General features: G+C 30.6%; 1 protein-coding gene and 1 long non-coding RNA gene across 3 annotated transcripts; one reads left to right on the plus strand and one right to left on the minus strand.

Moving 5' to 3' along the window:
* Nucleotides 1-1,311: 1,311 nt before the first annotated feature.
* LOC120081828 (cyclin-D1-1-like) lies at nt 1,312-4,560 on the minus strand. 2 transcript variants are annotated; one of them, XM_039037002.2, is made up of 6 exons: nt 4,116-4,560; nt 3,757-3,843; nt 2,917-3,015; nt 2,642-2,843; nt 2,414-2,544; nt 1,312-2,325 (listed from the first exon to the last, which is right to left on the minus strand). In XM_039037002.2, exons 1-6 carry the CDS (start codon nt 4,359-4,361, stop codon nt 2,089-2,091), a joined length of 1,002 nt encoding a protein of 333 aa, XP_038892930.1. In that variant the 5' UTR covers nt 4,362-4,560; the 3' UTR covers nt 1,312-2,088. The 2 variants fall into 2 exon arrangements, with proteins under 2 accessions (XP_038892930.1, XP_090171832.1); XM_090315706.1 differs by lacking the exon at nt 2,917-3,015 and having other exon boundaries at nt 4,116-4,523.
* Nucleotides 4,561-12,838: 8,278 nt separating this feature from the next.
* Nucleotides 12,839-14,823, plus strand: LOC120081204 (uncharacterized). Its single transcript, XR_005482716.2, has 5 exons — nt 12,839-13,092; nt 13,187-13,303; nt 13,393-13,560; nt 13,645-13,717; nt 14,572-14,823. It is a non-coding gene; the product is annotated as an uncharacterized LOC120081204 (long non-coding RNA).
* The last annotated feature ends 780 nt before the right edge of the window (nt 14,824-15,603 follow it).

A 15,603-nucleotide genomic window follows, 5' to 3' on the forward strand; every position in this document is an offset into this window, starting at 1 on the left:
TAAAAGCACATAATATAAAGTTTTTTTAAAAAAATATAGTAAGAGACAAAAACTACATTAATTATTAAACAGCTGTGATAAACTCAATGATTCTATGTTTTTCAACCCATGTGTTATTTTAAATATACTCTTTTTTCTTGAACGTACAAATGAAGGAAGCATGGTGTGTTCCATTTTTTTCTGTGCAAATAGTTAGGAGTTAGGACAACATATTATTTAATATGAAATGATGCGATAAAAGTCTTTGGAATGGATGAATCAAAATATCAATCAAGACACCCATTAATAAATATTATTTTGACAAAATTGGCCAAGTGGTTGTAGAAATGGCTAAGTTTATACACGAATCAAACTCATCATAGAAAAGAAAAGGTACTCCATAACCAAAAGGCCTAGTTTCTGTCTTTGTGTATAAAAAAAAAAGGTACACGATTTCCCTATTTATTTAAGGATGATCAAATAAACTATTCAAATTCGTAGCCAACATGATGGTCCTACAAGATGACTAATCAATGGAATATCTTGGAATCTAGAAGTACTATCCAGTAATAGTTGTCACTATGGTTTTTTTTTTTTTTAAATAATTGCTATAAATAGCAGTTTATGACTAATAATTAAGTGTAACTTTTTTAAAAAATTTTAAATATAGCAAAATCTATTCGTGATAAATTTCTATTAAAAATATAATAAAGTTGTAAAATTCATTTCTTATTTGGCTCAAGAAATTTCTGAAGTCACTACTAAAAAAAGATCAATTTTATACTTATTCCATAGACTTTTATTATTAGATCTAAATTTTGTTATATTTGTCAATTTTTGTTGTACTATAATTGTTAATACTTTGAGGCTGCAACTACCTTTTTTTTTTTTCCATCTTTTCAGATTACAAATCAAATAAAAGAAGATGGAGCGTGGTCCTAGAAAGGAAGAGAGAGTGCCTAATTTTGGGTGGTGGATTTTAGCAAAGAAGGGGCCATAGTTATGGAAAATAATACATGATATGTCGGGTATCTAAGGCTAAATGACAATTTTCTGTGGTGTTTTTTGGCCTCCCCCACTCTGTTTTTTTTGTACACTACAACATCCTCCCACAGTTTATAATTAAGATGAAAACAGCCACGGCGGAGGTCATCACCGGTGGTTAGCTAATCGGAGGGGCCAGCCAGCTGGTTAGAGGGAGAGAGAGCCCATTCCCATATAATACATAATAAACACTATGATACTGAGAAGAAAAGCCAATTCACAAAGCTACCAAGTATTGATTATCAATCACATGTGATGGGCAGAGTCACACAGAGAAAGACAGAGAAATGAGTGAAAATTAATCACATTGATTGAAAAAAAAAAACAATACAACAAGCATTCAAAGGCCCCAAAGACCCTTTCTCTATACTTGGGATTTTTTCCCTAGCTGTAAAAATTAACTCACACAACTAAAAAAAACAGAGGCACTTCCTCCACTCATACACTACACAAACACAAGCAAAAGCATGCCCACGCACCAAAAAACGTGTGCACACACACAGCCACTCAAAGCTGTAAATTGGAGCCACCCCGTTTCTATTTATTTACTGCCCATCCATTGGGGAGCAACAAAATATAGTTGTTGAAGATGAGAAACTTTTGAATCAAAATCTCCTCTGACTTCAAACTTGGAACTTGAAACCATATGCCACTGCCCACTTGATGATTTTCTCAATAACTTTTTTCATAGTTCATAGGTCCCACTCCCACTGTTCAATGTAGAGTTTTAAATCCAAGTTTCCCCTTCAAACTTTTCTCTTTCACACTCCATATGGACTCCACTTATTCAACGCTCTGCCATTTCCCTCAAAATCAAACCAACCCCGCTTTCCCCTTTAGTTTCCCTTCCCATTGGGAATCTGCAAAAGCCATTAAATTAATGGCAATTGCCCACCAACAAGATCCAAAAATAAATAAAATTATTGAAATCTCACAGCTCACCTGAAAACTTTGAGATTTCATTACTCTATGTACTATAATTAACACGCACCATCCATTCTAGTTAAATGTTAACTTAACATCTAAACCCTCCCAAAAAATATGGAGGATTCTACTTTTTAACTCTCATTCTTCGGTGTTACCTTTATCATCATCATCTACCCAGAAATGGGTCTGGTTTAATTTTCTCCTTTTGTTTGGTGATGATGAAGATGAGGAAGAGGAAGAGTAAGAGGATAAGTCGCTGGATCTCATTCTAGTGCGGACTGTCACTCTAAACTGAGGTATGATTTTGGGGAAGTTTCTCCGGCTATTATCAAGCACAATCTCTTGCATTAAACGGTAGCAGCCGATGATATTTTCCTGCAAATATAAACATTCTTTCGAAATTGGCATCCTTTGGATATTATAAACACACACATCCTCGACGTAATCACAATCTGGTGCTTACTTTCCTTAGACCACTGCACCATGATTCAGCTTGTTCTGGATTGACAACAGACAAATTCTGGACTTCATTTGCTGCACAAAGCAAGGCGGCTGCCGCAATACACGATGGCCAGTACTCCAGAAATATTACCTCTGTGGACCATATAATAATAATACATAACTTTGATTCATCATCTATGTCTAAAAAAAGAAAAAACAGAGCCCAGTTTAGTATTTTTTGTTTATTTACCTCGGATATGTGACAGTATAATTTCTGTTGCTCTTGAGATAAGAAACCCAATGAAATCTCCAGATGGGTCAAGCTTGCAAGCAAAAAAAGCTATGAAATTGAACGGTGTTACTGAACGCAGCCGCCAATCCAATACTCTCAGCACTAATAATTCCATCCTGCATATTGTTCTGGGTTCAAATATATATTTTGCCCCTTCAACCTGAAAATGAAAAATAATCCATTATAATTCACCAAAAAATAGGAGCAAAATTTATGAGGCAATTCAAATCAACCTGAAGATCCAGTAATGCGGGAACAAGAGGTTCCTCCATTTTAGCAGCGAGTGAAAGACAAGCAACAGAGAGGAGTTGCAATGGCCACCCATTTGTTTGCTGAAGAAAAATTAACCAAACTAACTAACCATTAGGGGCTAATCATTTTCCAAATCCCAGTAATAAATCAACATCATTATCAAGCAAACAATAAATGCCACCGGTATTTTAGGTGAGAGTTTATTGGTGATTTTGTCATATCAAATTAGTTCATCCTATTCGTTACTTTGCCGGCACTGTGCACACACATTGCATGTGCCGCGACAGGAGAAACAAAAGTTTGTGAAAGGCATAATGAATATTAAATCGTACTTTCAGGACTTTAGCAATTCTATAACAAAGTGATGTGCACGATAAATATTTACTCATAATTTACTACTTATTATTTGATTAACCATTTCTCCAATTTCCAAAAAGTTCAAACTTTTTTTAAAAGGTCTTGAACGGTTGTTCAATCATAATTTATCACGTGACAAAGTTAAGTAAAATATACTATTTTAGTTATATTCACGTGAATACTTTATATTATTTTATTCTATTTTAGAAATAGTTAGATATTTTAAATTTGAAAATAAATTAATGCAGTCTTAATCTGAATACAGGAAATATATAATATACGTTATATACTAAATATTGCTAGAGTCTAGTGTAGTCATTTTCATGGTTTGAAAAAGTCAAATATAATTACTCCCATTAAATGTAACAAAAGAAGCAATGATCACTCGAATCGCTCAATAATCATCTTGAATCTTCAAAATAATTCATGCAAATGATATTTATTTTCTCTCGAAAGAATCTCACCGGCAAACGGCGTGAACTAAGAAAGCGATCCAAGTAGTTAACGGAGAGATACGCTGTTAACGGCTGAAAACCGTAATACGCTTGAACCTGCAAAAGATATATATCGCATAAATAACCGCCGTGTGCGACGGAGACGGAGATAAATAATTATAATATATCAAACGGATTCGCCGACGGCCACTGAGACGGACTCCGATTCGAGCGACTCGGATCTGACTCAGTACCAGTAATCGCCGACGGATTCTAGTGTGAGAATACAACCGCAATATTCGTCACGTGAAGAGTGGCATTTTGGTAATAAATGAAAAAGTTCTGACCGATTATGAAACAAATCGGAGAAGCACAGACGAAATCCGTACCTTAAGAATCCATGCAATAGAGTCTAATCTAGCGGCCGCATCAAGCGACGGAGATTGGAAGCGCGACAAACAGTCGTAATCGGGGACGAAGTGACTCTCATTCTTGATGAAGACGGAAATAGATTCCTCGACGCAAGCCGGAGAATCGAGGTCGGAAGAACACCCCGGCGACTCGCTGGAGAAGACGCCGGAAGAATCTTCCTGGCAGAGTAAATTAGAGAAGCAGTTGGAAATCGATACGGACATGATCGCCGCTTCTGATTCCTCATTCTATTGCCATCTTTCCGATGAGAGAAATCCAAGAGTAGCTGGAGAAGAGATCGGAAAAGTGGACGGAATATTTAACGCCGGTGTGATGTAAAGAAAAAGTGGTTTTGGTTGAAGTTGGGGCTTGGAGGCTTGCACTGCTTTGTCTTCATATATATGATGTTAATTTAATTGCGATATTATTTATTTTATTTTTCTTAATTTTATAATATTTGATATTTAAGAAATATAAATTAAAAAAAGTGCGGGAAACATTTTACCCCGGAAAACGGGTTCCGTTTATTGACAAGAATGTTTGAGCAATGGAGGACAGTTCCAAATTCCAAATCAGCCCCCAATTAAATAACGCCATGTCAATATTACTTGTTTTCTTCTTCTTCTTCTTATTATTATTATTTATTTTTGGAATCAAGGGACTATACTATAGCATAATTAACCTCTTACCAAATATGATTTTAATTGGGTTTATTATTCCAATTAAATACTTTAAGTAATTAAAAAAGGAATTCCAATATGTGAAAATCATTGAATATATTAATTATTATTTAGTGGTTTCGCTTTCTCACCCTTGAAAATATTTAATTTTCAGGCTGCTTGTAGATTATTGTTATTATTATTATTATTATTGTGATTATGATATTTCTTTGGTGACATGTACCATGTTGTTTGTACTATCCATTATCCAACCTCCACAAACGGAGATACCAAAAAGGAAATGAAGAAGACTGAATCCATGTAAGATTGAGGTGCTATTTTTATTTTTATTTTTCAAGCCAGGCACAAGTGATCAAACCAAAGAAAATAAAAGTTAACATAGGAGCCCCGACATTTCAAAAGAGAAAATCAAATCTCAGGTTTCGAATCAACTAGTTTAGCTCCAAGAGCTTCACCAAAAGAAAAATGATCAAACTGACCTCGTTTCTGACACTCTACAGCTTTGAAGGTCAGGCCCACTCTAACACCGCTAGCATTACACATAACACCAAACAGGTGTTAGAGGAAAAACTTTATAAATGGTTTCATATCGATAATTCAAAGTATCTCCAAATGAGAAACTCTAATTGTTTTTGTGCTTACCTGAGTTATACTTTCTATATTATCTAAGGCATTAGAGTTTACTCAACTCAACATCACATAATTGCAAGTACTTCCGTGCAGGCTAGCTCTAGGAATGGGAGAGCGCTCAAGGCCCGTATGCGAGTTTCCCATGTCAACAAATATAATGTATTGATGTTAAAAGAAAACGTTGTAGATTCATTTAATTGATTGAAATGATTAATATGCATTTAAGTCATATGTCTTGTTATAACTTATGATAAATCTAGTCTACCACCTAGATTTGGTCGTGTAATAAAACTATATTGTAAATCTCACCCGACAAGGAGGACAATTTAGAGAGTAGGAAAAAATTGAAAAATTGAAAATGAAGTAAGTGTGGCGTATAGTGAAGGGAAAATTATGAGAAGTTGAAAGGAAATGAGGTAGTAGCGTCAAGTGTGTGTGGGAAATAAAGAAGGGTTGGGTATGTGGGTGGAGACAAGGGGAAAAATGAAATTGATGAGCGCTGGGTGCGGGTGTCCGGTTGTGCTTTTGGTCGCTATATTCGTCCTTTTTCTTTCTAATGAATAAGGACATTACATTAGGAGCTTTGTCTGATGAATCAAAATGGGCTGGCATCTCTAAAATTTGAATCACAAAACCACAACAAATTGAATTAATATTATTGATAGTACACTTGTCTCCATCATTAGTCCTTTTATCACATCAAATTTGCCCAAATCATAACAACTCAAATTTGTGGCAAAATCTTATTTCATCTCTTTTTCAACCGAAAAAAAAAATTGAGTGATGTTTAAAGAAATTCAATTATTTTTAATATATATATATATATATATATATTTGTGTAAATGAAAGTTCTTATTCTAGATCTCTTCTATCTATTTTATCTCCAATGATAACAAGGTTTCGTTCTATATATTTTGCCTTCAGCGATACATCAATGACAATAATAAGTAGAGTTGGTTTTTTTTTCATCCTATAACGTTGACAGTTAGAAGAATTTTTTCAAACATCAAACGAACCAAGTTCAAAAGGCAAGAACGAGATAGTGTGAGGGAAAAAATAGAAAAAAAATCAGAGAAAAATAAGAAAGTGAACTAGAACGAGAACGAGAAAGAGAAAAAAATGTTTAAAAAAAAAAGTTTGGTGGCATGCTTTATTTTGAAAATTAATTTTTCAGAAAATATTTAAGTTATATGTATACAAAAATCCCAAACACACAAGATGCCCTCAGAAACATGTCTCCTTTGTTTCTGATTGGTAATTCCCATCTCGTGAATCTCTTCTACCCCCTTCCTTTTTTTATTAATCTTTCATTCCCATACTAACTTGTACTATTTCTTCTTTTTTTTCCTCAAATATTTATTGTTTTTTAAATTTATTTAAACAAGGACGATTTAAAAAAAAAATATCTATAATTCGTTATTAATATAATAATATAATATTTAAAAAAGGACATAAGATTAAAAGTTGTGAAGATAAATATGTTAAGGTTGCTCCAAAATACTACAAAGGTATTCATTTCATAAAATTACATATATTCATATAATTAAGAAATGAGTAATTGTGTGTTATAAATAGTAGTTAGTAGTAATATCGTTTAAAAAAAAGTAGTAGTATTTCATATTAAATAACGAAATTATATTATAGAACTACATCCAAAAGTCATTATATATAAATATGTGTATTTTCCTCCAAATATTTTTAAACATTTAATTTTTTTTATAATATATTCCTCATTTGTTTTTTTATGAAAAAAAAGTTTTTGAATTAATTCAAAATTTATCTAAATGACTCTAGAAACTATACCAAACACACTTTAAAATTATTAACATCTTAACAGAAAATTACTTCTTTAGTTTCTGAGTTTTGAATAATTGGTGTTTTTGGTCATTAAGTTTTCAAAATTTAATTTTTAGTCTCCAAGGGGGCATTTGGGGCAAGAAGTTGGTTATTATAATTCTAGGTTATTATAGTTGAGTTATACTAGTTTGTGAGTGTAGATTATTTTAGTTTGAATTATAATAATATGTGTTTGAGGTGTAAATTATTTTAACTTAAGAAGGAAATAATAAACATTGTAGCAAGGAATAAAAAAGTGATGAATATAAAATACTTAAAACGGTAGCAAATGAGGTTTTGAAATAGTATTGACTGTAGTTAATTGAAAAATACAAAATAGTATTTACTGTAGCATGAGATGGATATTATAGTCTTACGATAATCTTTATTTACCCCAAACACACCCAAGTCTTTTAGAATAGACGTGTCTGGTCCCTAAATATACAAAAATGTATATTTTCGGTCTACGAGTTTTTCAAAATAGGTTAAAAAGGTCTCTTATTTTTTTTTTATTATTTAAAATAATTATAAGACATTTGAAATTAGAAAATAATTTTTAAAGATTATTTATTTTCTCTAAATAATTTTCTAATTTTAAATGTCATATAAATATTAAAAATAACTTAAAAAACATTATTTCAAAGATATTTTAAACTATTCTTAGAAACTTTAGGGATTCAAAAGGTGCATTTTGAAAATTCAAGAATCAAATCCACTTATGTTTTTTAAAAAAATCAAGAACTAAAAAAGGTATATTTTTAAAATTCATGGACTAAACACAGCGTATCCTTTAAAAAATTTGATGGCTAAAAATGTAATATTTATTATTTCCAAAACGTGTCTATATATAGAAAACGTAGCTTTCTTTCAAGGTTTCTAGTACTTTCTTTCAAGGTACCACCTCCCTCGTGTTACATTACAAATTTATAATTTGCTAATAACAAATAATCCACATAGCACATTATGGTACCTTTAAAAGAAAAGGCACATTATTATGAGTACATACTTTTTTTTCTTTTTACAATATTATGAGTACACGTACGATAATATTTAAATATATAAATTTGGGTTTAAATCTCGGAGTGGTTTTGAATTTTTGAGGTTTGTTCCAATTTCGTTTTTCAATTTTTCTTATTTTATTTCTATTATATTCTCTTAACTTCAAAAAAACAACCATTTTGATCATCTTATTTTCTTTGATCAACTTTGATTAGGTAAATTAACGTATTTACATTTACACCACATATTTTCAGTAGCAAGTTTTGGACGACAAGTGATGATTATTTGGGTGAGAAAAAAAAAAAACCATATACAAAAAATATGGAACTTTTTGAAAACTTATCAACTAAAACAATTAATATTAAGTTTAGGGATGAAAATGATTACTTTTGAAATTTCCAGAATTTTTTTTCCTAATTTGACAGGAAAAATTTGTACTTTTCGATGCTTTAAAATCCAAAATGAGATACAAAATTAAAAGCATATGATCAAAGTAAGTTTAAAACAAATAATAATAATAATTAAAAAAAAAACCATCTAATTAACTTTTATCAATTTATTTAGTTGAGATACTTTAAATTTATTATCCAGTGATCTAAATGATTAATGTATTTATTTATATTGAAATATTATAACACTTTGATACAAATTTATTACAATCTTTAAAAAAATATTGAACATAAAGTAATATTGTGCAGAAAGAAAAATAATAATCTATATTATCTAAAAGAGGGTAAGGAGAGAAACATTTTATTTTCTTATTTGCCTTTTTTAGGAGTTGGTTACAGAGATTTTTTTAATATAATTTTACATTTAAATTATTAAAAAAAATTCCCTATTATTTTGCCATTATACTACTTAATTTTTCTTTTGGCCATTACACATTATTTTTTTAAAAAACATTTCCCTATCTTTTGGCGTGTTAAATGATAATATATATTTTTTAAAATCACATTTTTTTCTTTTATATCTCATGTCATGTTAATATAATTTGATTTAAAATAAATCTAAATATGAAATCTAAATTTTTTCTATAAATAACTAAATAAAATATTTTCATGGGTATCTCCTCTCACTTTTTTTTTTCAAGAATTTTGTCAATCCCTCTCCCCAACATTTTTGCTTCCATTTTTTTACGTAGAAATTGTAGAAATTTATTGTAGCATTCAAGTATATTTATTTATTTATTTTAATTTTGTTAATAGTAAAATCTTTTTTTCTTCTTTTTTAAGAAAAGTTTAATTTTTATACTTCTATCTCTCCCAGGTCTAGAAATAAAAATAAAAAATAAAAAAAATCTATATACCATCTAAATCTAAAATTAAAAGGAGATATGAAAAAAAGTTAAAAAAAAAAAAACACGATAAAACTCTTAATCTTGTTTAAAGGAAAAAAAATCACATTAAAAAAATAAGAATAAAAAATCTATTTATTATTTAAATATAATATGCTATTATATATATATATATATATAGTAATTTTGCATTAAATCATTAAGTAGAAATGTTCTCCCTCTTTTTAAATTGTAGTGATAATAGCTTTTTTTTTTAATTTATTTTATCTAAAAGTAAAAAATAATCTTTTATAAAAATCTAGATTTTGATTTTTGTTATGTACACAAATTCACATATTCTTCCTCATACATTGAAGAGGTGAAAAAGAAGCCCTTATTTTTTAGATTCGAGAAAATTTTTAAATGTTCAAGTAATTTAGGAGTCGGTAAAGTGACAGAAATTATTTTATACTTTTGTAGTATTTTTTTTTTTTTACTTTTTAATTTTTGTAAATGCATACCAATGAGTTGATTTATAATAAATTCATTATTTTTACATGCTTTTGTACTTTATCTTTTTTCTTTTCAAATATGTTATAAATACACAACAATTCATCTATGTGTAATTTTGAAACAAATATAATAGAAACATATTTTAATTTCTAATAAAAGTGATGAGTTGTTATCTTAAAGTTTTCTTATTATAAATGCAAATATTATTTGTTTGTATGTTCTTTTAAAATATAAAGAAAAAAGGAGTATTAAATAGAAGATTTTTATTTCAACTCATACATGTACATTTTATTTTCAATGTTATGAAATACATGCAACATACATCGTTCCGACTAGTAAAAACAAATATGAACAAGATGTTAATTTTTTTTTTAAGTACAAAAACACTTGAAACGATATTTTAAAATATAACGATTTAAATAGACAAAAACCAAAAGTATATAAGCACAAATAGAAATTTGAAAGCAGAAAAATATCATTCTGCCACTAAGTTGATTGTAAAATCAAGTCCAAATCTAACTTTTAAAAAGTATAGTTATTTGTATTTAGTATTTGTGTGCAATGTAATTATTGATGAGGAAATATCCCCTAACCATAGGATATGAATTAATTGAAAGGGCAAATAGATGAGGAGGCATAGCATAATATATGGCAACTTAGATATAATATATATGAATGGACTCATATTGGCTTTAAATTAAAATTCCCCAAAGTGGGAACATCACTTTCATTCTCACTGTTTTCTTCTTTTTATACTCCTTCAAAACTTGTATTATTTGCCACCCACGCACTCTCCTTCAAGATAAGATTGTTCATGTTATGTGGGCCTTTTTTCCATTCTCCTCCCAATATTTATTTTTCTCTCATTTTCCTCTTTCCTTTCCTTTTTCTTCATTAATTTTTTTTTTTTTTTTTTTTTTTATCTATATGATAGTTTAATAATAGTTCGTCTCACCTTATTTTTGTTAACCCTCATTTTCAATTTTAAATTTAATTTAATACGCATTCGTTTAACTACTCAGTTCAAATAGTAGACCGTTATTTATTTACTTATTTTTAATGTATCAATATCTTTTGGTAAATGTTTAATCTATGTATGATAATAAAGGATCAATTAATTAATTGATTATAGAATACTAATTAATCTAAATTATCAACTAAAATATATTAATTATCTTATAATTTTCTTCATCAATTATGAATGTGAAGGAAGAATGATTAGAATGAATGAATTATTGGTTTATGAGTTCCTATATTGAAAATAAGATTAAGAAAGTTCATCAACTTTTATTTTATTATGTAATCTTATTATTACAGTAGATTCTACCATCTGATTTATAGATTCAATTGTAAAAGTTAATATTTGTTCAAGGAAATAGATTGAGGATTGAAGATTGAGGATTATCGGACTGTCAATCGAAGTAAGTAGGTTTCATACAAAATTCTAAATGGCTTTAAGAGTAAAAAATTTGATCTACACGTTTCCAACAATTTTAAGCAATGTTTTCTCTCTTTCGGTGTGTTTCAATAAAGGTCCACCCCCAATTGACTTTAGTTTAATTTTATCGACTCCTTAACGACTTCAAATCTTCAAATTGCTAGCAAGTGTTTGTCTTTTTGGGTAAGATTAGTAGGTGAGAATGCTCTAAACTCATTTCAAATTCAAATACGGTCCTTTAATTTTTCTTAAGTTTTTATGATAATAGACTTATGTGAGTATTCAAATTATGACCATCTTAGGTGCTACTAATGGATCATCATTCATTGAGTTATTGTAAGACGGTTAATTATTTGATTCGTTATACAAATATATATTTGCACTAATAATTTTCTATAAATACAATATTATTGTAGATTAAGATTTCTAATTAAGTTTTAAACTCTTTGTTTATAGTTCTAGACTGTTTTAGAGTGTTCGAACTAAGTTTTAAGGTTCTTGTCAAGGTAAGAACATCTCATTTGAGTATGATAAATATTTTGTACTATGTATTTTGTGTGTTATGTTTCGACTATATGACATGAATAAGACTTTTGTTGGAATAGTAGACGAAAAATGTAATGGCATGAATATTTTGAACATTTACCTCATTTGACTATTTTTTTCCCTTTAGAGTGGTGTGAGTATTCTTACTTTATGGAAGTAGGTTTTCATATCAATATTTTGAGCAGATTGATGTTTAATGAGTTGAGAAGATTGTGAACCTTAAGAATATATACTTTATGAATATTGTTATTATTGGTGACATTGATGTATTGAGTTGAGTTTTGAAATGAATGTTGTTTTGTTTACTAGGTATTGGATAGACCCATTAAAGCGAGGAAACCACCAAGTAAATTATTTATATGTATTTTTTTTTGTTTGGATAGTGCTAACACATTTTTTTTTTTTTTGCAACACTTATATAACATCCCGCGCCTTTTTATTTAATAATAATGTATTTTTTCCCTTTTCACTAATTATCCTTAGTGGAAGGGCAGGTTTGGAATTTTTGAATTTAAAGTATAAGTGCGAGGATTTAAGTGTTGGCGTGAAAATTATTCAAATTCTTTTCAATTGTCAAACTCAATTTGGAAATTTATGACAAGAATTTATTTTTCTTGGAAAAGGAAATAAATTTAAATGGTATAGAGTGGAATAAGGAAAGAAATAAAATAAGTTTATTTTATTTCCTTTTTAGTTTTTGTTTTATTATTATTTTTCTCTTTATATAAACAAAACTTAAAATCTTTTTCTTCAACCTCATCGCACGTGCCCCCCCCCCCCCCCCAAGAAAACCTAGTTGTCGACGATAGCTCAGTTTTTCGTCAAACCCGACGTTGATGAGCAATCGGCGATTCGAAGCCCTCTCAGCGTGCCGGCTGGTCAGAGCAGACGCCTCGTCTGCTGCGTTCTGTCGAGAGCCGCTCGATCCGTCTAGTTCCGCTACTGACCGTTCGCACACCGCCAACCCAGCCGCCGATCTCCTCGGTCACTGCCTCCCTTCGCCGCCGTTTGTCGGATTTTGGCTTGTGGTGAAGTTTTGGGTAAGATATGAGTCTTTTAGAATTTTCTTGAAGATTTTGGTTACTCAGTTCGTTTTGGCTAAAATTGTTAACACCCATTATGTTTGGGCCATAGATTCAAGCATTGAAGGAATTTTAAGGTCGAAGTGTATTGTCAAGCATTGCGCAGGATTAAGTTGGGTTCGCAAACAGATTTGAGTTTGAAACTAATTTTGGACCAAGCAACATTTTGGTAAGTATATTAAGCTTTGGAAGGATTGAATTAAAATGTTGTTGCTGGAATTTATTTGAGGTTCTAACCATTATTATTGAATTGCTTAGATTAAGGCATTTATTTGAGAGACTGAAGACAATTTGGAACAAACTACACTTTGGGCTTTAGATTCAAGTTTTGGAGAAGTTTTGAATTTAGATGCGAACGACTTGAGATTGATTCCAACAAAATTTTGGTGTTAGAACTTTGAGGTGATCTTGGCAAACCACTTTTGGGTAAGTTGTGCTGGTAATTTGGGAATGATTTAGTGTTTAAAAATTGGGCTTAAAGGTTAAGAGCGATTTTTGTCCATGGTCTAGGTTCTCATTCAAAAGTTGTGGAAAGCTAGAAAGGAGTTTGTTCCCTTGACTTAACTTTTGGACTTTATTTGGGGTAAGTAATCTTACCACTGGAACTGCCCACGGGCCAGGCTTTAGTTGTATGCTAGCATGGTGAGTGTATGTATGGTAAATTGTTAGCATGTTGATTGATAATATGACCTGAATCAAAGTATGTTCTGGCACGAGTACTGAATTGTTTAAATACACACCTAAGCACTTGATCCTTAGTATGTGATGGTATGTGTTTTCTTATGTCGACGTCTGATCTGCTAGTTTTGAGGCATACTTGTATGTTGTAGAATTTTGATGTAAGGACTACATGAATGTTGTATAATATGTTGTTGAGGATTATGTGTATGTGATGGAGCCATGGTACCAAGGATTTCATATATGTTTTAGAATTGTACGATGTTGATTCTTTGAACGTTGAGACTGTGTGAATATCCTTATTGATTGGTTAAATGCTCACCAGTTTTGTGTTTCCCTCGGGATTCACCAGTTTGTGTTTCCTTCGGGATTCACCAGTTTGTGTTTCTTTCGGGATTCACCAGTTTTGTGTTTCCTTCGGGATTCACCAGTTTGTGTTTCCTTCAGGATTCACCAGTTTTATGTTTCCTTCGGAATTCACCAGTTTGTGTTTCCTTCGGGATTCACCAGTTTGTGTTTCCTTCGGGATTCACCAGTTTGTGTTTCCTCCGAGATTCACCAGTTTTGTGTTTCCTTTGGGATCCACCAGTTTTGTAGACATACTTAACTAAAATAGGATAGGACTCTGTCTCTTGTCTGTTTCATGTGTTTATGTGCCATATGCGGATATCTAGAGAACATAGATGCCTAGCCTGATCCCAGTGGTGGGGCTACTTACCGAGTATTTCATACTCATTCTTTCTTATGTTGATGTTTCAGGTAAGTGTAAAGATGAACTGGCGATGGCACAGCGGAATTCGTGATCGTGTCACTGGGACTAATTTTTTTTACACTTCCGCATCATGAGATTTAGAGTTCTTTTCATGTTTCTCTTAATGTTTAGTTTTGATGTTTGAAACTTATTATTAAGAATTGTTTTTCATATATATTTATTAACCTTTATGATTTATGGGTACCCTATTATTGTTTTTTAACAATTGCATTTAATAAATGTCTTTTGAACTTCTCTTGTTTTAATTAGCATTTATTTCAAATAACTGAGCGTCGTTTTAAATTCTTTGCATGCATTTATGTTAGTAACGGCCTTACCTAAGTCCTAGGGGGTCGGGTCGTTACAACTTAGTTGTATTTAGTTTCTTTGTAAATAACTTAAATAAAATTTGGTTACTAGTTTCTTTACATTAATTTTACCAAATTTTATTGTTATATATGAAGTTTTATATTAAATGTTGGTATGTATTGTGCCAAAATTGATGGAAATATCTATAATGACAGGTACGAAAACAAATAATTATCTATCATCATAAGCATTTCTTTGACATTTCACAAATGTTATGAAATGTATTTTTATGACATCGAAATCTTGTCACACCCCTCCTCAAATTACCCTTTTTAATCCAAGAAAGAATGTGTGGATAGCAATTGCTAACCGATGTATGGATAGCAATTGCTAACCGTTTTGTGACAACTACTATCCTACTAAGCTCTGTAACCTGTAAACTTAGCATCCGACAACATGTTAAACATTTCAATACTATAATTGTTCCAAGCATGATTTGATAACAACATGTTAACATAGGTGTTACTGATCTAAAAATCTACATTCATTCCCATCACAGTTAAACTAGTAACATACATGATTATAATTACAATCCTCGTCTTAGTATTTCTATCCAGATCTCTATGATATATACCGACAAAACCATAGTTAAACAGATATGATAAACCACCTAAACACTATTCTCTGGAGAAAATCCTGGATAGTAACTGACTAGCATATCTACTTGGCTT

This window comes from Benincasa hispida, chromosome 7, assembly GCF_027475165.1.
Source record: "Benincasa hispida cultivar pf3 chromosome 7, pf3_genome.v1.1, whole genome shotgun sequence".
In the NCBI taxonomy this organism is placed as follows: domain Eukaryota; kingdom Viridiplantae; phylum Streptophyta; class Magnoliopsida; order Cucurbitales; family Cucurbitaceae; genus Benincasa; species Benincasa hispida.